This window comes from Heptranchias perlo, chromosome 29 (assembly GCF_035084215.1).
Source record: "Heptranchias perlo isolate sHepPer1 chromosome 29, sHepPer1.hap1, whole genome shotgun sequence".
Classification (NCBI taxonomy): Eukaryota; Metazoa; Chordata; class Chondrichthyes; order Hexanchiformes; family Hexanchidae; genus Heptranchias; species Heptranchias perlo.
In genome coordinates, this window is record NC_090353.1 from 10899403 (window position 1) to 10920258 (window position 20856).

General features: G+C 43.1%; 1 protein-coding gene across 2 annotated transcripts in view; it reads left to right on the top strand.

Moving 5' to 3' along the window:
* kdm4b (lysine (K)-specific demethylase 4B) overlaps positions 1 to 20856 on the top strand; it is a 433937-nt gene that overhangs the window by 343920 nt on the left and 69161 nt on the right. For both annotated transcript variants that reach the window (XM_067968101.1, XM_067968102.1), the window contains 2 exons: positions 3837 to 4053; positions 11015 to 11091. In XM_067968101.1, coding sequence (XP_067824202.1) covers positions 3837 to 4053; positions 11015 to 11091 — 294 coding nt within the window. The remainder of the gene's footprint in view (positions 1 to 3836; positions 4054 to 11014; positions 11092 to 20856) is intronic.

Consider the following 20856-nt stretch of genomic DNA (forward strand, 5'->3'; position numbering starts at 1 on the left):
GTGCTAGTCATCTCAACTATTTCTTGTGGTAGTGAGTTCCACATTCCACTCTCTGGGTAAAGGAGTTTCTCCTGAATTCCCTGTTGGATTTATTAGTGACTATCTTATATTTATGGACCTTAGTTTTAGTCTCCCCTGCAAGTGGAAGCATCTTTTTATCATTGAAGCATATTGCCTTCAGTTCAATTTTGCTTCCAAACTATTGATACCAATACACTAATTAATCTGAGTGCCTCTTGATTCTGAACTATGTTCTTAGCAGTTCTTATTTAACTTTAATATGTGGGTGCCTCACTACCAGAATCCTTCTTCTTTTAAACCACTGAAAAGAATTGCAATAAATTTTCATAACCTTTTTAATCTGCAGGTATTCAGAAACACAAAAGAACAAGCTTATTAAACAGCAAGTGTGCAGTTGCATCAACAGAGAGCTAGCTTGGAGGAGTTACTGAGCCCAATTGTGTGAGGGAGCTGAATTAACATACACAGTTGAAATTACAAAAAAAATCACTGAAGCACCTTGTGGTAATGACTTTAGTAATGCTAATTTAGTCTTGTGTAAAACTCCTCCAAGCTAGTTCCCAGATGTCAGGAGCAGTCGCTACTCAAACAAAAATATAGCATTTTTTTCTGAAACATGATTTTGAAATTGGCTGTAATTTACTTTTAACTGTTTTAAATGTTTCAGTGTTACATCTTAGTGTTGACTTATTCACTACCAAACACATAATCTGATGTCATGTCTACTTTGGTTCCTGGTTTTGAAGATGCTTGCTGCTGCAGCTATGCAGTGAGGGGAGGCTGCAGCAAGTGAAGGATTAGGAGTAAATTATAGTGAAGAGGGTAACTAACAATCGCTCTGTACCCTTGACCCTTTTGTCCTTGCAAAGTATCACCCCATCTCCAACCTCCATTATCCTTAAATGTGTTAGTACCTCTCACAAAGACCACCTACTTCCACGCTCTGTAACATTGCCCACCTCCGCCTCTATCTCAGCCCATCTACTGCTGAAACCCTTAGCCAAGCCTTTGGCACCCTGAGACTCGATTATTCAACAATGTCCTGGCTGGCCTCCCATCCTCTTTCTCTCTCTCTCTCTCTCTCTCTCTCTCTCTCTCTCTCTCTCTCTCTCTCTTTCTCCCCTCCTTACCCCCCCGCCCCGGAAATTTCAGCTCACCCAAAACTATGCTTCCCACATTCTATGCTGCACCAAGTCCAGTTCGCCCTACATCTTTATCCTCACTAACCCACATTAGCTCAGATTTAAAATTGTAATTCTTATGTTTAAATCCCTCCATGGCCTTGCCCCTCCCTCCCTGTGATATCCTCCAATGCAAAGCCCACCCTGAACTCCATTCCTCTTACTCTCACCACATGTGCATCACCCCCTCCCTTTGCCCCACCAATAGTGGTAGAGCCTTCAGCTGATGATGCCCCACACTCTAGAGTTTATTCTCTGAACTCCTTTTAAGATCTTCCTTAAAATCTACCTCTGACCAAGCTTTTGGCCATCCCTCTTAATCGCTCCATCTTTGACTCAGCATCCAAATTTTTCCTTACGCCTCTGTGAAGTGCCTTGGGACATTTTTCTACATTAAAGGAGCTGTATAAATACAAATTGTTCTTTTTAAATAGTCCCATCAGAAGATAGATTACTGAAACAAAAGCTGCTGCAGCCAGCAATCTCCTGCCAGTGAGTGCAGGATGGAAGACAAACAAATCTTCTGACTGCAAAAAAAAATGTCTTGAGAATGTGGTGGTGCTTGAAAGGAAAATGGGATCAAATATAGGAAAAGTTAATAAATCTGACTTTCTAACGTCTGTTTGCTTATTTGCTGGAGTTTCTGGCTACCTCTCCTTTATGATTTATTTTATAAATGGAAATAGTGACATCTAGGCATGAGTCCTTCTATAATTGATGGAAGACCAATTATTGTGCCCATGTAACATCCACAACAAACTTTTGATTATAAAGTGAGATTGGTTTTGAATTGAATTCTGTTCTACATCATCACCCAAAGACATGGAGTTTGACACTTTCAAGTAATTGAAAATGATCTTTAAATCTGTTCCTATAATGTTGACACGATAAAGTCTTATTGGAGGGGGGAGAGGTGAGACAGAAGGAATATTAGTAGAGTAATTTGTGCAATAGCATTAAGCACATTGAAAATGCAGTTTATTCTGGTTTAAAGCAACCAGCGACTGAATCACTTGGAACTGATACAGAAAGAATTGGACAGTGGGTGGACAAGTGGTGCATTATCTTAGTGAGAAACCAACCCAATAATTCTGTCAAGAAAGATTGACTTCAATGTGGCCTACCCACCTCTTCTCTATAAGAGCTCTTTAGTTACGAAATATTTAATTATTTGGCTCAACATCCGTGTCAACCATGCTGGAGCAAATAAATGCTCGAGCTTGCTGGAAGAACTGGTGGATTGGACCAGCACAATCCCAGATATCACTACCTGCAACACTGGAGCAACTTGGCTGGCTATCCTTCTACAAAAGCATGAGCAAAGCAGCAGCACTGAGTTATTAGCATTTAAGCCTGGCCTCTGTCTAAGGCACTCGAGCTCCTTCAGCTGCAGCTCAAAATTACAATCCCTCCAAAGAGTGCACACAAAATACCAGCAGAACAGCCTCAGACACTGCTTCTCTTGCCTGTGTAACTATCTCCTAGTCAGAGCATTTTGTCAGCTGGGATACCATCCCTTTCCCTATCTTTGTTGAACTAGGGCTGATGCAGCAAGCATTGGGCTATGGGAACTTCTGTTGTTCAAGTTTTCCAATGCGCTCAACTGCTACTAGGTTCAAATTCCCATGTCCTTGTTCTTTGGCTGCCGCTTGTTTCATTTTTGAATGCACTTTTTTTGCATATAGGTGCATACAATTCAGAATCCTAAATTATTTCTATGCCATCCATTTTTGATAAAGAAATACTTGTATTTGCATGGTACTTTATCAAGTGGTTAAAATGTCTCAAAGCCTCAACAATGACTTACTATTCGAGTGCTGTAGCTGTTGTTATTTAGGCAAATATGTCCGCCATTCTGCACCAGCAACATCACACAACAGCCATGAGATGAATGAACGGTTAATTTTTTTAAATATTGGTTGAGGGAGAAATGTTGGTCAGGATACGAGGAGAACTCTCTGCGCCTCTTCCAGTGATGCACAGGAATCTTTAATGTCCCCTTGAACAGGTGAAAGGGACCTTGATTTAACATCTCATCTGAAAGATGGCACCTCCAATAATGCAGCACTCCCTTAGCACTGCATTGGATTGTCAACCTACTCTGAGCTCAAGCTCTGGATATTTTAGAAAAAAAAGTATAATAATAAGTGATGTTACTGTACTCTTAAAAAGGAGTAAATTGCAAATAAATGACTGGCTGCTATGAAGGGCCATCACGTTAAAAATGGTGCTGGGCAGAGGGACGAGGATAAGAGATGAAAACTGACTGTACATTGTCCACAGGATTTGTAGTGAAGTAGTCATTTTTGTAGCCCAAAGATAGAATGGGTCAGATGCAGTTGGCAGATGAATTGCGTTCCTTGCATTTTATTATATCCTGGGCAGCTGTCACTTACCTGTTCCTGCCTATCAGTTAGACGGACGCCTCTGAGAGCAGCAGCACAGGATGTGCTACGTTAGTGGACAATTTGTTCTGCTTTATTGGCTTCTGAGATCACTCGCTAAATGTTTTCCACTCACATAGAAAACTCTTAAACTTGCAAGTCAGCTGCTTAGGATTATAATTGCAAAGTTATTATGTTGCAAATTGACTGCTTTTGTTTTTTTAAAAAAAGGTCTTTCTTTTTTTTTAAGCCTGAAAGAGATACTGCTCAGGATATTTCCATAGCTGAGGGAAGTTCCTGGACAATGGCTGCCAAAGTTGGGCAAAAGACAAAGCCAATCATCCCAGAAATGTGTTTCACATCAGGTGGAGAAAACACAGAGCCTTTACCCACAAACTCGTACATCGGTGACGATGGGACCAGCTTGCTTATTTCCTGTGCAAAATGCTGTCTTCAGGTCCACGCTAGTAAGTACTTCACAGCTCAAGTAAATACATCTTCAACATGCACGGGCAGTCATTCCTCTCTTGAAAAATTTGCAATTTGTGTTAAACTGTGTCACAAAGGGCATGGTGCTAACGAGATGTTTTAGAAGTGAATACTCTGTTTGAATATTAAAATGCTGAGTTGAAAATTTGAATGCATTAAGAACTTATGAAAATCAGAACAAGAAAAGGCCATTCAAGCAGACTTCATCTAGTGCCCATGTCTAATTATACTGTGATGGACTTCCCTCCCACACTACCTATGATTTCCTACAGTATGTCAAGGGCTTGGAGAGGGTGCAGAGACGATTTACCAGAATGATGCCAGGGATAGGAACAGGAGTAGGCCATTCATCCCCTCAAGCTTGTTCTGCCATTCAATTAGATCATGGCTGATCTGTTTCTTAACTCCATTTACCTGCCTTGGTTCTATATTCCTTAATACCCTTACTTAACAAGTCTATCATTCTCAGTTTTGAAATTTTCAGTTGACCCCTAACCTCAACAGCTTTTTCAGGGGGAGTTTTCCAGATCTCCACTACCCTTTGTGTGAAGAAGTGCTTCCTGACATCACTCCTGAACAGCCTAGCTCTAATTTTAAGGCTATGCCACCTTGTTCGGGACTCGCCCGCCAGAGGAAATAGTTTCTCTCTATCCTTCAATCATCTTAAACAGCTCACCCCTTAATTAGATCACCCCTTAATCTTCTATACTCGAGGGAATACAAGCCTAGTCTAAGCAACCTGTGCTTATAATTTAACTCTTTTAGCCCTGGTATCACTCTGGTGAATCTGTGCTGCACCCTCTCCAAAGCCAATATATCCTTCCTGAGGTGCGATGTGCATAACAGAATGCAGTACTCCAGATAAGGTCTAACCAGAGCTCTGTACAACTGTAGCATAAATTCCAGCCCCCTTGAGATAAAGGCTAAAGCTCCATTAGCCTTTTAAAATTTTTTTTGTACCTGTCCACTAGTTTTTAGTGATTTCTGTACATGGACCTCTAAATCCATCTGCTTCTCCACAGTACCTAGCTTCTCATCATTTAGAAAATACTCTGATCTATCTTTCTGGAGTCCGACATGGATGACCTCACACTTCCCCACACTGAACTCCATCTGCCAGAGTTTTGGCCGCTCACTTAATCTATCAATGTCTTTACAACATTCTGCTCCCGTCTACATTATTTACAGCGTGGATGCGGGACTTAAGTTATGTGGAGAGACTACAGAAGCTGGGTTGTTGTCCTTAGAGCAGAGAAGGTTAAGGGGAGATTTAATAGAGGCGTTCAAAATTGAGAGCTTTTGATAGAGTAAATAAGGACAAACTGTTTCCACCGGTGGATGGGTCAGTAACCAAAGGACACAGATTTAAGAAAATTGCCAAAAGAACAAAAGGAGAGATGAGAATTTTTTTTTACACGAGTTGTTAAGATCTGGAATGCACTACCTGAAAGGGTGGTGGAAGCAGATTCAGTAGTAACTTTCAAAAGGGAATTAGATATGTACTTTAAAAGGAAAAATTTGCAGGGTTATGGGGAAAGAGGGGGGATTGGGGCTAATTGGATAGCTCTTTCAAAAAGCCAGCGCAGACAGAATGGGCTGAATGGCCTCCTTCTGTGCTGTAAGATTCTGTGATACTTTAGGGAACATTAATTTCCCTTTAAATCATCACCCAGGGTGCTGGACAGTAACATGCTGGGATGCTGTTGAGCTAACACTATGGATGTGCGTTTCAGTTATCTCCTCTGTATGTCTTGAGTTCACCTCATTAATTCTTCTTTTTGAAAACTATCCTTCTGGCTACACAAATGCCTCTACCTTTTCCAAAGTATTCATTGTGAAGTTGGGTCTCTGCTGTTAGTTTCGCTAGAGTACCGGTTTTCAGCATTTCTCACTTTTCACCTTCAAACTACTCCAGGTGTGGACTATGTTTATCCAACATGCAGTTCTCCAGCTTCTCCTCTATTTTATCATTCCCATTATTATGTTATTTATTCGGAAGCTCAAGGACTTGATGTTCACCTATAGACCTTCTTCAGTAATTGTAGTGATAATCTCCAGTCTTAAATGTATGGCTGCTAGGCAAGTAAGAGCTTCTCCCCACAGTTATCCAAAACAGTGAATTGCTAACCTGCTGGCTGCCTGGGAGAGGCACAGAATGGGGACCAGCCTCTTCCCTGGACATAGAATTGCTGCTGGCCCCAGCTATGCACCTCATATTGGCTACACGCAAAAAAGGCCTGGCAGAGGCCTGTGCGTGGGTTGTCTGTCCACCAACTTGGACAGAGAATGTTTGTGGAACAGAAAGGTTAGAACAGGGAAGAGGGTTATATATTAAGTATGTTTGAAAATAAAACATATTGTTATACCTTTTGAAACAACTCTTTCCACCAAGTGACTGAGACCATTATTGCTATCGGTTGTAAGCTGTGATTTCCCACTTGCTGCTTAATTTTTCAGTGAACAACAGAACCACCAGCAAACAACATATTCCTCAATGGATGTCTTAAAGTAAGAAAATTAATGAGGGGAAACATGTCTTAGCATCTTTAGTGCTGCATTCATTCCATCAGCACTCAGCCCATACCATTCTAGTGCAGCAGTGCCCTGCAATCCACAGCCGGGTTGAAGATGGTCGAATGTGTAAAACCTCTCGAATGCTGTTTGTACCAGCTATCAGTGTAGTGGAGCACAAGTGTAGTTACTAAAATGCCCATCACTTGAGCAGTTTTTCAGAGTTTGTCTGCGATGCTCACCTTGCTGTTTGGTGTGAACACTGGTTTAGCACAGTTCTCTGTCTCATAGCTGACCACTGTACTGCAGTCAGTTGTATGTGGCCCACCACAACCAGTTCAGGCCATGCTGCTTTAGAGGCTTGCGGGTTCATTACTTTGTAACATGCTGGAGGGGACACAGTATTAGATACAGGAGCCTGTCTGGACAAAACCTTCATGAGTAACTGCAAGGCTGTCATGTAGAGTACCTAATCACTGCACTTATCATTGTAGCAGAGGAAAACCTGTGTCTAGTAACCAGCTGGCTTCACGGCTGAACCACTGGGCATCTCCAAGTTGCCGCCTTGTGGGTGTGTTTTATTTGCCTTATTCCGTCTTTTCCAGCAGCTCTTGTTTTTTTTTTACAGTGGGGGATTTACATCACCATCAATTGCAGTTTGATTCAGTCTTTGAATGTACACTAACCCTTTGGGTATTGCAATAACTTTACAGCTATTTCATTTCACTTGAATACAAATGTACGTAAAGTATACCTTTTAACAGAAATTACTTAATACTGAAACCAATCCTATTATACAAGAAATAAAAAGAACTATGAAGGCTGAAAATCTGAATTGAAACAGAAAATGCACAGCCAGTCAATCAACATCTGAGCGTGAAAAGGCAGGTTAATATTTCAAATGGGGCACTTCTATCAGAACTCATTTTGGCAGCTCATTTTCTGCTGTATACAAGTTTGAAAATCACACAATTCCATTGACTAATAATGGGCAGCAAAGAAAAGGAAGCGGAAACTTGAATTTATATAGTGCCTTTTACATCCTCAGGAGATTCCAAAATTCTTCACAACCAATGAGTTACTTTTAAAGTGTAGTGGCTGCTGTTATGTAGGCAAACACAGCAAGGTCCCACAAACAATAAATTAGATAAATGACCTGATAATCTGTTTTGGTGGTATTGAGTTGAGACGAATGTTGACCAGGAGACTTCCTCCTCCTCAACAAAGTGGCATGAAATCTTTCACACCCACCTGAACAAGCAGACAGGACTTTGGTTTAACGTCTCAGCTAAGAGTCAGGACTTCTGACAATACAACATTCCCTCAGACCTGTGCTGGAGTATTGGCCTAAATTATGTGCTCAAGTCTACTTGAATCCCCAATCTTCTGACTCAGGCAAAACTGCTACCACTGAGCGAAGCTGACAGTTGTGCAAAGTTTATCTTGCCCTGGTTGGGAGGATATATGAACTTGCTTGCCAGTCCATTGTTTTCAGCAGATGAAAATATCAAATATAAGCTGCTTCTGCAACCAAATCTTTAATCAAATTAGAAAACTCCTAGTGTCTCTCTTACTGAGAGAGGCTAGAAGTGAACTTTTCCATTTCATCTCGTTCTAACGAAATGTCACTGTATAAATTGAATGTCTAGCATCCATAACAGACTGGATATAAATTCATGCCCATGTTTGCACTGATCCTCCTAGTAGCTGCTGGCTATAGCCCCACACTTTGCCTGTTCCCTATGAGGTCCATTTAGACAATCGTTGAGTTTTACTGTACATTTTCTCTCTCTCTCTCTCTCCCTCGCTTTGGGGATTTTTTTTTTTGTTTTGATGAGTAATAACGAGTTTTTCTGGCCTTTGGGAATTCAGCTAACTTCAATCTAATGTAGCTTTTAGTGATAACATTTTTGTAGGTAAAAATAATGAGTAACCCAAGCTGGAAATTATTATTCTTCTCTGTGGGAGAAGCAGCAATGAAATGATGCTCGTCCCGTCTTTGTTTAATCTCTATCCGTGCTAAAGTGACTGAAGCAAAATAGTACCTGCTGACTTCTTTGTGAAACTATTATGCTAAGCACCTTAGGCAACACATTTATTTCCTGTTAAAGTTGGGTTTAATCTGCTAAATCACAGAGGTGGGAACTCCATCCCTAATGAACAAAATAACTGTGGGCTGGGGGAGGGGATATTGTGAACTTTGTGGCCGCTCCCTTTTAAGTCTAGTTCCACCAGTCCGTACATCCATTTTTGTTAGTCACAGTGAAGAATCTTTAATACTCTGAAAATTGGAACAGCCTGCAATCAGAAAGGAAATGATGCAAGTCTGATCCTGAATGGATGATCACAAGGTAGCTTTAAAGTGCAGTTATCTGGAGTTGATGGGATTCTCCTTCTCCTCTTTGCATCCTCCCCAAAAAAAAAATTAGATCTCTACTTTTGCCAGCCAACATCCTGCTTCCTCATTTGATCAGGAAGACCAGACGTGTACTGAAGACACCATTATCCCACTTTGCAATAAGAAACATAAGAAATAGGCGCAGGAGTAGGCCATACGGCCCCTCGAGCCTGCTCCACTATTCAGTAAGAACATGGCTGATCTTCTACCTCAATTCCACTTTCCTGCCCTATCCCAGATTCCCTTAGTGCCCAAAAATCCATCAATCTCAGTTTCGAATATACTCAACGACTGAGCATCCACAGACCTCTGGTGTAGAGAATTCCAAAGATTCACAACCCTCTGAGTGAAGAAATTTTTCCTCATCTCGGTCCTAAATGGCCGATCCCTTATCTTGGGACTATGACCCCATGTTCTAGACACTCCAGCCAGGGGAAACAGCTTCTCAGTATCTATCCTGCCAAGCCCTCTCAGAATTGTATACGTTTCAATGAGATTACCTCTCATTCTTCTAAACTCCAGAGAATAGGCCCATTCTACTCAATCACTCCTCATAGGACAACCTTCTCATCCCAAGAATCAATCTAGTGAATCTTCGTTGCACCCCCTCTAAAACAAGTATATCCTTCCTTGGGTAAAGAGACCAAAACTGTACACTGTACTCCAGGTGTGGTCTTACCAGAGCCGTATATTACAAGAAGACCTCCTTACTCTTATACACCAACCCTTTGCAATAAAGGCTAACATACCATTTGCCTTCCGAATTGCTTGCTGTACGTGCATGTTAACTTTCTGTGATTCGTCTACAAGGACACCCAAATCCCTCTGAATACCAACATTTCTTAGTCTCTCACCATTTCAAAAATATTCTGCTTTTCTATTCTTACCAAAGTTTCCCCACATTATACTCCACCTGCCACCTTCTCACCCACGGTTAATTCACTTTTCCCGTGGAGTTTTTATTCCTCAAGGGAATGTATATTCGTTGAGAATTATGAATTATTTCTTTAAATGTTCACCATTGCTTATCTACCGGCATATCTTTTAATCTAATTTCCCAAACTACCTTAGCTAACTCACCCCTCATACCTACGAAATTAGCTTTATTTAAATTTAAGACCCTAGTTTTGGATTTAACTACATTACTCAAACTCAACATGAAATTCTATCATATTATGATCACTCTACCCCAGAGGATCCTTAACTGTAAGATTACTAATTAACCCTGTTTCATTACACACTAGATAAGCCAATTGCTTCGAGTGTTCATCCTACCAACCCAAAGACTTGTTGTACCACTACCATTGTGTACTCCCATCTAACATCTGCTAAATCTAGCCACGGAGTTTCAAGTTCCAGTGTCAGTCAGGACTGGGGTTCAGATTGTTCAAAAATGGCAAGCTGTACCCACTAGATCTCACCTTGTCATCAGGGTAATTAAATGAAAATTCAAAATTCTTTCTTTGCTCTAGAGAGGAAAATATTGATATAAAAGGAGTGGCTGTCCAGAAAATAGGTTATAAACGGGCCAACTTTACCATGGTTGCATTTGTGCTGTGTGCTTGGCACAAACTAACTAGCTCTTTGGAAGTCTTTCCGCACTATAGTCTCTCACAGCTTTCCATTTCTGCTTCCTGTACTAAAAAAGTGTTCTAAGAGCTCCTGGGTCGGGCATTTGCCGCTCGTGCCTTTAGATGAGCTAAAATGCTGATATTCAAACCAGATTGTGACATTCTTTTAGATTTTTAAATGTTAAAGGATCATTTGGAGGCTCTTCATCCAGTGTTTTTTTTTAACAAGTACTCCTCCTAGCTGTACTCTGCCAGTTTGTAACTGCTGATTTTAAAGTTACGTAGAGAATCTCCTGAGCCTTACTGTGCAGTGAAGACTAATCTTAAACTCAGCATGCTGAGGGAGATGAGGATTAATTAGTAACACTCAGGAGCTGCTATGATTAAGACACTGATTTGAGGATAAATGAGCACATTTGTCAAATCAATGTTTCCAACCAGTTTTTTTGCTGTTGACAGGTTGTTACGGTATTCGACCAGATTTAGTCAAAGATGGCTGGACCTGTTCAAGATGTACAGCCAATGCTTGGACAGCGGTAAGTTTTTCATATTGTACAATGGTTTCGAACAGACATAAATGCAGTGCCTGGATTGCTGAGGTCCACAGGTTATCCTGGTTGCAGGGCTGGGGAGGGGGGTGGTGGGTGGGTGGGAAGAGAGAAATTAACACTTTCAATTGTGCAGGTGTATGAAAGCATTGCGCTTTGCTGTGTACTTTTTATAAATAGAAAGGTGGTGACCCTCCCCCCTCCATAGCCTTTTGGTTAATGACTTCACCACCCCCTCCACTGTCACACCCCAGTGCCACAAGCCAGCCATACTGACCAGAAAGTCTGATGTCCGATCCCTAGTTTGTGCTCAATTAGCTGATCTCAGTCAGGGCAGGAGTGGAAAGGGGGAGGGTGCTACAATTGGCCCGGTCACCCCTGAGCCAGGCAGGGGGGAGAAAAAAATCAGCTTTCAGTCGCTATCTTGTGGTCATTATTGGAAAGTACTCCTGTGTGGGCATCATATGAGGACAGAATTAGGCTCAGCTGTGTTGCCCTCCATGAACGAATAGCCTGCTGGTACCAAATGTGTAGACATGCACATAAATAAACAGCTGCTTGGTGGTTTAATGAAGGGCTACTGGCATCATGGAACTATACCACAGGCTTTGGGGGGAGAGTGGTAAATAATAAAGTGTGCAGTTGATGGATTTTGCTGGCAGTAAACCTTTTGCAGTGAGCTGCTCCAGGAATTAAGCCTGTCTTTAAAAACTCACTCTTGAGCCAGTAATGCCCTTTAAAACAGTTTTGTGTTCTCACCCATATCCGATACCTGACACTGATAGCTGTATTTCGTGAAATGCAGTGACCTTTTCGATCCTTACTACAGAAAATACCTCCCCGAGGAAAGATAGGCAACATAGAAATGCAATGCACAAAGCTTCCTGAGCCCTTTCGGGGCCTAGCAATGCATGAATAATAAAAAGGACAGTTGTGGGTGGGATGTGAGCATGTATACACATCGATTGTATCGCATTCTGATCCCAAGTGGAATATTGAAGCCTTTCTGCAAATCAGGAGGATTTACAGTGATGGGGAGAAATGTGAGTGAGTGGTAAAAGTTCAAGCTTTCCTACCAATCACTTGGTATTTCTGACTGACCCAGTTGATGCATTTGTTGAAAAACAAGAACTTCATTGATTTTAAGTCAATTCTATCCAGTATGTTATAACTTAATAAAGTTTTTCACAAGAGCGGGGAGTTTGGCAATGAATGATGAAAATAGGAGTTTTTCTGCAGATTCCTATAGAAAGCTCCTGCATCCCGGCTAAGAGAAAATGGTTGAATTCGTACAGAAGCACTGTTTTTACATTATACCCAATATTCTGTTTTAGGGAATCTATAAAATGCCTTGATAACCTCTTGGTCTAATTAACAGTGAATTAGATTGAAATGGCAACTCATGACCTTGCATACAGTGCCCATGATCAATTTATCCAAATACAAACTCATAAATTAACTTTGCAGTCACTTTGGAGCTTATTGCAGTTAGTATTTGGCTGCAGTGTTGCTGTGCGTTCCTTAAGGCAGCCAGCCTCCCCCTTTCATTGCAGTCGCTGGTGCTAAGAATTTGATGTCTTGATGCTGGCCGACTGGTTATTTTGTACTATTAATCACCAGGCTTCGGCTGCTGCTCGTGCGGCTGGCTCTCAGGAATTGAGAGGTGTCAGGGAGATCAGAGTTAAGTAGCCTCAGCTCCAAAGAGGAGCTCGGGACCAATTCATCTGTCCTGTGTTTCACTCCTGGAGCCACTGTACCTTTCAGCTTGAGCCAGAAATTGGCTCTTCAGCTCTGATTCTCACATCACAAGACACGGTTAACAGAGGAAGAGGCCTTTGAGAGAGATATGAGGTAAAACTGGAAGTGATTTATTTTTTGAAGTATGCAAGTAAGTGCAGTGAAGTCTGCTTTTGATCATAGCACTGTATATCATAATCAGCTTATCACTGGCAAACCGACTCCTGTTCCTCACGATGTAATTTATTCTTTCTGATCTCACAACAGTGCCTGAATAATTTCATATTTTGTAGGTTAAAGCACCTTAGGTAGTGATGGTTAAAATGAGTTTAATATGCAAAATGCACCTAAAGCTTTTCACACACAGCATTGATCACAGTACAGTTGCAGCACTGATTTCAGTTCTAATCACCATGCTATAAAAAAGCATGCAATGCAGAGAGGAGCAACATGACGAATACAAAGTGTAAAGGGGGTAGTCTATGAGGAATGAGGAGAAAGATGGTCAAAAATGAGAAATGGCTATTTGTCCCATCAAACTAGTCTAAGAAAGTGAGACCTCAGCATGGTGTATAAGATATTAAATAGTATATAATTAGTTAAGTAATCCAGCTACAGTGAAACCTGTAAACTAGGGACACCTAAGGGACTTGCATCAGGCATCCTTATTTTCAAAATGTTTGTTGCATATACAGTATACCGGATGAGCCATATATCCCTGGATTGACTGTATCTCCTGCAGCTTTCCTTTTTTTCCATCTACACCTGGGATCGTGCCTAATTCTGGAGCCCTGCCAGCGGGATATGATTTCAGTTCATTGCTGTCCTGGGTTCCTTTTCCATTGAGGGAGGGATGTCCAGATCCTGGGATATGCTATGTTGGCAGCCTGTACAGGGCGAGAAGGCTGCTGTAGGGCTGGAGTACCTGTGAGATCCCAGCCAAATTGAGGGGGATTAATGACCTGCAGATCCCTGTCTGGGACCCCCCTCCTTCCATGAACTGCAGCCACTAATGTTTGAAGTGCTCAGGGGTAGGTTAGAGTAGCATTCCTGGAGGTTTCATCATGTGACATTCTGATCACGACATCTGACTGTGACGTCTGATCACATGATCAAATATTTACCCCATTCCCTTTGAAATGAAGTTTTAGTCTCTACCTCACTAGCCACATGTGGTGAAGGATCCCGTGGTCTAACAGCTCTCAATTTAAATTCAATTAATTAAATTAAATCTGTAATTAAAAAAAAAACTAGTATCAGTAATGGTGGCCGTGAAACTACCAGACTGTCATAAAAACCCATCACTAATGTCCTTTGGGGAAGGAAACCTGCCATCCTTACCTGGTCTGGCCTATATGTGACTCCAGACCCACAGCAATGTGGTTGATTCTTAATCACCCTCTGAAATGGCCGAGCAAGCCACTCAGTTGTACAATCTCGCTACAAAACGTCAGAATAAGAATAAGACCGGACAGACCACCCGGCATCGGACCACTAGGCACCAGACACGACAAAGGCAAACCAAGCCCAGTCGACCCTGCAAAGTCCTCCTCACTAACATCTGAGGACTTGTGCCAAAATTGGGAGAGCTGTCCCACAGACTAGTCAAGCAACAGCCTGACATAGCCATACTCATAGAATCATACCTTTCAGCCAACGTCCCAGACTCTTCCATCACTATCCATGGGTATGGCCTGTCCCACCGGCAGGACAGAGCCACCAGAGGTGGTGGTACAGTGATATACAGTCAGGAGGGAGTGGTCCTGGGAGTCCTCAACATTGACTCCAGACCCCATGAAATTTCATGGCATCAGGTCAAACATGGGCAAGGAAACCTCCTGCTGATTACCACCTACCGCCCTCCCTCAGCTGATGAATCAGTACTCCTCCATGTTGAACACCACTTGGAGGAAGCACTGAGGGTAGCAAGGGCACAGAATGTTCTCTGGGTGGGGGACTTCGATGTCCATCACCAAGAGTGGCTCGGTAGCACCACGACTGACCGAGCTGGCCGAGTCCAGAAGGACATAGCTGCCAGACTGGGCCTGTGGCAGGTGGTGAGCGAACCAACACAAGGGAAAAACCTACTTGACCTCGTCCTCACCAATCTACCTGTCGCAAATGCATCTGTCCATGACAGTATTGGTAGGAGTGACCACTGCACAGTCCTTGTGGAGACAAAGTCCCGTCTTCGCACTGAGGACACCATCCAGCATGTTGTGTGGCACTATCACCGTGCTAAATGGAATAGATTCAGAACAGATCTAGCAGCTCAAAACTGGGCATCCATGAGGCGCTGTGGGCCATCAGCAGCAGCAGAATTGTATTCCAGCACAATCTTTAACCTCATGGCCTGACATATTCCTCACTCTACCATTACCAACAAGCCAGGGGATCAACCCTGGTTCAATGAGGAGTGCAGAAGAGCATGCCAGGAGCAGCACCAGGCATATCTAAAAATGAGGTGCCATCCTGGTGAAGCTATAACACAGGACTACATGCATGCTAAACAGCGGAAGCAACATGCTATAGACAGAGCTAAGCAATTTCACAACCAACAGATCAGATCGAAGCTCTGCAGACCTGCCACATCCAGTCGTGAATGGTGGTGGACAATTAAACAACTAATGGGAGGAGGAGGCTCTGAAAACATCCCCATCTGCAATGATGGCGGAGTACAGCACTTGAGTGCAAAAGACAAGGCAACCATCTTCAGCCAGAAGTGCCGAGTGGATGAGCCATCTCTGTCTCCTCCTGATATCCACACCTTCGCAGAAGCCAGTCTTCAGCCAATTCGATTCACTCCACGTGATATCAAGAACCGGCTGAGTGCATTGGATACAGCAAAGGCTATGGGCTCCAACAACATCCCGGCTGTAGCGCTGAAGACTTGTGCTCCAGAACTAGCCGCACCTCTAGCCAAACTGTTCCAGTACAGCGACAACACTGGTATCTACCCGACAATGTGGAAAATTGCCCAGGTATGCCCTGTGCACAAAAAGCAGGACCAATCCAATCCGGCCAATTACCACCCCATCAGTCTACTCTCAATCATCAGCAAAGTGATGGAAGGTATTGTTGACAGTGCTATCAAGCGGCACTTACTCTCCAATAACCTGCTCACCGATGCTCATTTTGGGTTCCGCCAGGACCACTCGGCTCCAGACCTCATTACAGCCTTGGTCCAAACATGGACAAAAGAGCTGAATTCCAGAGGTGAGGTGAGAGTGACTGCCTTGACATCAAGGCAGCATTTGACCGAGTGTGGCACCAAGGAGCCCTAGTAAAATTGAAGTCAATGGGTATCGGGGAAAACTCTCCAGTGGCTGGAGTCATACCTAGCACAAAGGAAGATGGTAGTGGTTGTTGGAGGCCAATCATCTCAGCCCCAGGATATTGCTGCAGGAGTTCATCTGGGCAGTGTCCTAGGCCCAACCATCTTCAGCTGCTTCATCAATGACCCTCCCTCCATCATAAGGTCAGAAATGGGGATATTAGCTGCTGATTGCACAGTGTTCAGTTCCATTCGCAACCCCTCAGATAATGAAACAGTCCGTGCCCACAAGCAGCAAGACCTGGACAACATCCAGGCTTGGGCTGATAAGTGGCAAGTAACATTCGCGCCAGACAAGTGCCAGGCAATGACCATCTCCAACAAGTGAGAGTCTAACCACCTCCCCATGACATTCAGCGGCATTACCATTGCTGAATCCCCCACCATCAACATCCTGGGGGTCACCATTGACCAGAGACTTACTGGACCAGCCACATAAATACCGTGGCTACAAGAGCAGGTCAGAGGCTGGGTATTCTGCGGCGAGTGACTCACCTCCTGACTCCCCAAAGCCTTTCCACCATCTACAAGGCACAAGTCAGGAGTGTGATGCAATACTCTCCACTTGCCTGGATGAGTGCAGCTCCAACAACACTCAAGAAGCTCACTCCCTTCACCACCGGCGCACCATGGCTGCAGTGTGTACCATCCACAGGATGCACTGGAGCAACTCGCCAAGGCTTCTTCGACAGCACCTCCCAAACCCGTGACCTCTACCACCTAGAAGGACAAGAGCAGCAGGCACATAGGCACACCACCACCTGCACGTTCCCCTCCAAGTCACCCACCATCCTGACTTGGAAATATATCGACATTCCTTCATCGTCACTGGGTGAAAATCCTGGAACTCCCGACCGAACCGCACTGTGGGAGAACCTTCACCACACGGACTGCAACAGTTCAAGAAGGCGGCTCACCACCACCTTCTCAAGGGCAATTAGGGATGGGCAATAAATGCTGGCCTTGCCAGCGACGCCCACATCCCATGAACGAATAATATTTTTAAAAATTCAAGAAACTCTGCAGGAAATGCTGGTCCCCACGCCCGCTCCCCCAGTCTCCATCTCTCCCGAGCTCCCATTCCCCAGTCACCCTCTCCTTCTCCCTCCAAACTCTTGAACCCCCCCCCGACCGGGGCCTGGATTCCTAACACCACCCCCCTCCCCGGGGTTCCCCCCTACAGTGGTCGCGGCTCTTTGCGGGTGACAGCTCGGAGCAGTGGCCGGTGTGAACTCCGTGCAAAAGACAGGAAATGATTGTGTTTTAAATTAATGCAGTTTACTATCATTCTAATTCCCAACGCCAGGCTAACAGCTCAGAATTATTTACAGTACCTCAAGTTCTGTTGTTCATGTGGGCGCACTGCGGTGTTAAATTTAAATTGGGGATCTCCTGGGCTGTGTAGGCAGCGGTCAGGATAAGAACCCCCAGATTCCAGGAAACTCTCGGTCATTCTGGTAGGGTTGGGAACCCTCGGGTGGGTAGGGGGCTGTTAGTGGCTCATCAGTACCTGATGTACTGGTGGAGTGAGACGTGATGTTGCCCGGTGCAGTTCCCGGCTTTTGTGGAATGGGGAGTTCTTTACCCAGCATCCCTCGCAGCAGAGAAACCGCTGTATCCCTGGGATAGAACCATGCCAGCATTCAATCCCAGAGATACAGCGGTTTCTCTGGATGCTGGGTAAAGAAATCACAATTCCGCAAATTTCTTTTACCCGCTGCTGCCCCCCAAGTACTGAGTGTACCTTGTTTTAAGTTGTAAACTGACTTAGTGCATTGAAGGCTGTCCATAGTTTGTAATTTGTGAGTGTCCGTGGTTTGAAGGTGCAACTTGTATCTAATACAACGTAAGTTATTTGGGGCTGTCAATAATTGTCCGTTTTTTGCAGGTGTCCGTTTTTTGGGGTTGTCCATTTGTACAAGTTTCACTGTACTTCAGATTAAGCCAGGAAAGTAAGATCAAATTAGGGAAAAGTAAATTTAAAACCAACAAGACCTTGTTTTCTCCAAGTAAGATCAATGTTTGGAATCATTTGCTGGGTGAGTAGAGGCAGAAACAGGCAGGTTCTAAATACGACTAGTGCTAAAAATGGATGAGCTTCATGGGCAGAATGGCCTTTTTGTGTCCTTGATTTTTTTTGTAACATGTAACATTGGCCCTGTGTTAACGTGCTCATAATCTTGAACTTTGAATCTGTTCTCGTCCATTTTATAACATTTCTGCAGTTTTGCCTAACAGAGTCCCTCTTTTTTTTTATTTGCACTTGATCAAAAGAGGAGGGCATGAAGCATTTTTATTTGGGGTGATTATGAAGATGAAGCTGACTTCAGGTTGAGTATAATGTGGGTTAATTGTAGCAAAGAACCCCTCAAATGTTGCCTCAAATCCACCCTCTGAATTACACCATTTTTCCCACTGCACCATGGTGCCATTTCAGTTTCCCACACCATCCATCCTTTTGGTTTACTTGAATACTTGATCACTGCTGAATTATTGCCATCTTTTCTCTGGGTGTCTCAATACAACATTGATTAGAACTTTCCAACCTGTTTACTTGCAGCCTTTGATAGGATCAGGATTTCAGATAGAGACTTGGTCCCTTCTTTTCAGATGAGATTCAAACTCTCGTGCCACAAGTTAAGCAATCGTTTTCATTCCCCATCCCCTGTCCTCCTGCAGCTGATTCTGTTGTGTGTTATCAATAGACTATCTTATAGCAATGTTTCTAGCAATATGCAGCAACATAAGCTTCAAAGTTGTGTTTTCAAACTGACCGTATTAATTTCAAAAATTGTAAATCAACAGGCAGTGTCTGGATAGATTTGCCAAACTACAAAACGAAGAATTATCCTTATGCCAGTGAGCTCCCTTTAGCCCCTTCTTTCCCTCCAGTTCTTTGATGAAAAATGTATAAAAATTGGAAATAAAGTTCAGTTTAAAAGATTACTTTTTATCAGGAATGATTCTACTAACGATTGTGAGTGTGCTCTGTAGGAGTACACTGAGGGTTTTTGATGTTCACAAAATAATTGGTTGACGGCAGATCAGGATGCCCTCTAAGGCTTCAGGATGACAGGTTCCCTAGTCGCTTAAGATAAAACGGTTTTAAGTTCATCTTGGGTGAGGTGGGAGTGTTTTGCAAGACCTTGAACTTGAATGGTGACAATGAGGTTGCTTGATATTAAATATTAAATGTCAAATAGGAACAGGAGTAGGCCGTTCAGTCCCTCGAGCCTGTTCCGCCATTCAATTAGATCATGGCTGATCTGTACCTCAACTCCATTTACCCGCCCTTTCTCCATACCCTTAGCCAACGAAAATCTATCAATCCCAGTCTTGAAAATATCAATTGACCCAGCAGCCTTTTGGGGGAGCGGGTTCCAGATTTCCACTACCATTTGCATAAAAAAATGCTTTCTGATTTCATTCCTAAATGGCTTAGCTCCAATTTCAAGATTATGCCCTCTTGTTCTGGATTATTGTAGGTTATTGAACATTTTTTTCCGTTTTCGGTGAGGGCTGTTCATGCACATTGAGTGTGCTGTGTGGAGATTTTTTTTTCTAACTCTCTGATGGTTGCAATGTTAGGCTGAGAAAAGTTGTCAGTACTGACTATGAGAAAGATGACTTGTCTTGCAGTGAGTTGCTATGCATCAAATGAACATGATTTTAGTACACAAGGATGAGTCAAAAGAAGGCAACTATGCTGGAATTTTTTTTTCATTGATTGGATCCAATGATTTCAGAGGAAATGGCTTCAATTCAGCCAGATTGTTACAGGACACTGACTGGGGATAATATTTCATTTCTTCCTTTCCAACTTCCATGTAAAGCCAGACATGATGTATTTTTTAAATTGAAATAGCATGGCAATATTTTCCTTAACTTGACATTTTCAGGTTATTTGTCAAAATTAATAGACAAATCGTTTTGGTCACCAAGACATAAGGGAGATATCAAACCTGAAGGTAATGCAGACAACAGCCACTAGGTGTAGGGCTGAGTTATGAGGAAAGACTTAGGAGACTGTCTCTTCAGCCTTCAATCCCGCTCACCCATCACCCCAGTACTCGCTGACCTACATTGGCTCCCAGTCCACCAACACCTCGATTTTTAAAATTCTCATCCACGTGTTCAAATCCCTCCATGGCCTCACCCCTCCCTATCTCTGTAACCTCCTCGAGCCCTATAACCCACTGAGAACTCTGTTCCTCCAACTCTGGCCTCTTGTACATCCCCCATTTCTTTTGCCACAACATTGGCGGCCGTGCCTTCAGCCGCCGAGGCGCTAACCTCTGGAATTCCCAACCCCAAACCTCTTCTCCTCTCGACCTCTCCTCCAAGACTCTGCTTAAAACCTACCTCTTTGACCAAGCGTTTGGTCATCTGACCTAATGTGTCCTTTGGCTCAGTGTCAATTTTTATCTGATTATGCTTCTGTGAAACGCTTTGGACATTTTACTATGTTAAAGGTGCTAAATAAATACAAGTTATTGAAAGGAGGTGACTAAGAGGAGACCTCATAAGTATATAGATGCTAAATGATAATTTCAGAACAGTTCTTCAAGTTACACTGTGACTGTAGGACAATAGTGGGTGTGGTTTTAAGTCAAACTGATGAAAGACAGATTTATAACTGATATTTGGAATGAACTTCCGGGTATGGTAGTGGAGGCACTTAG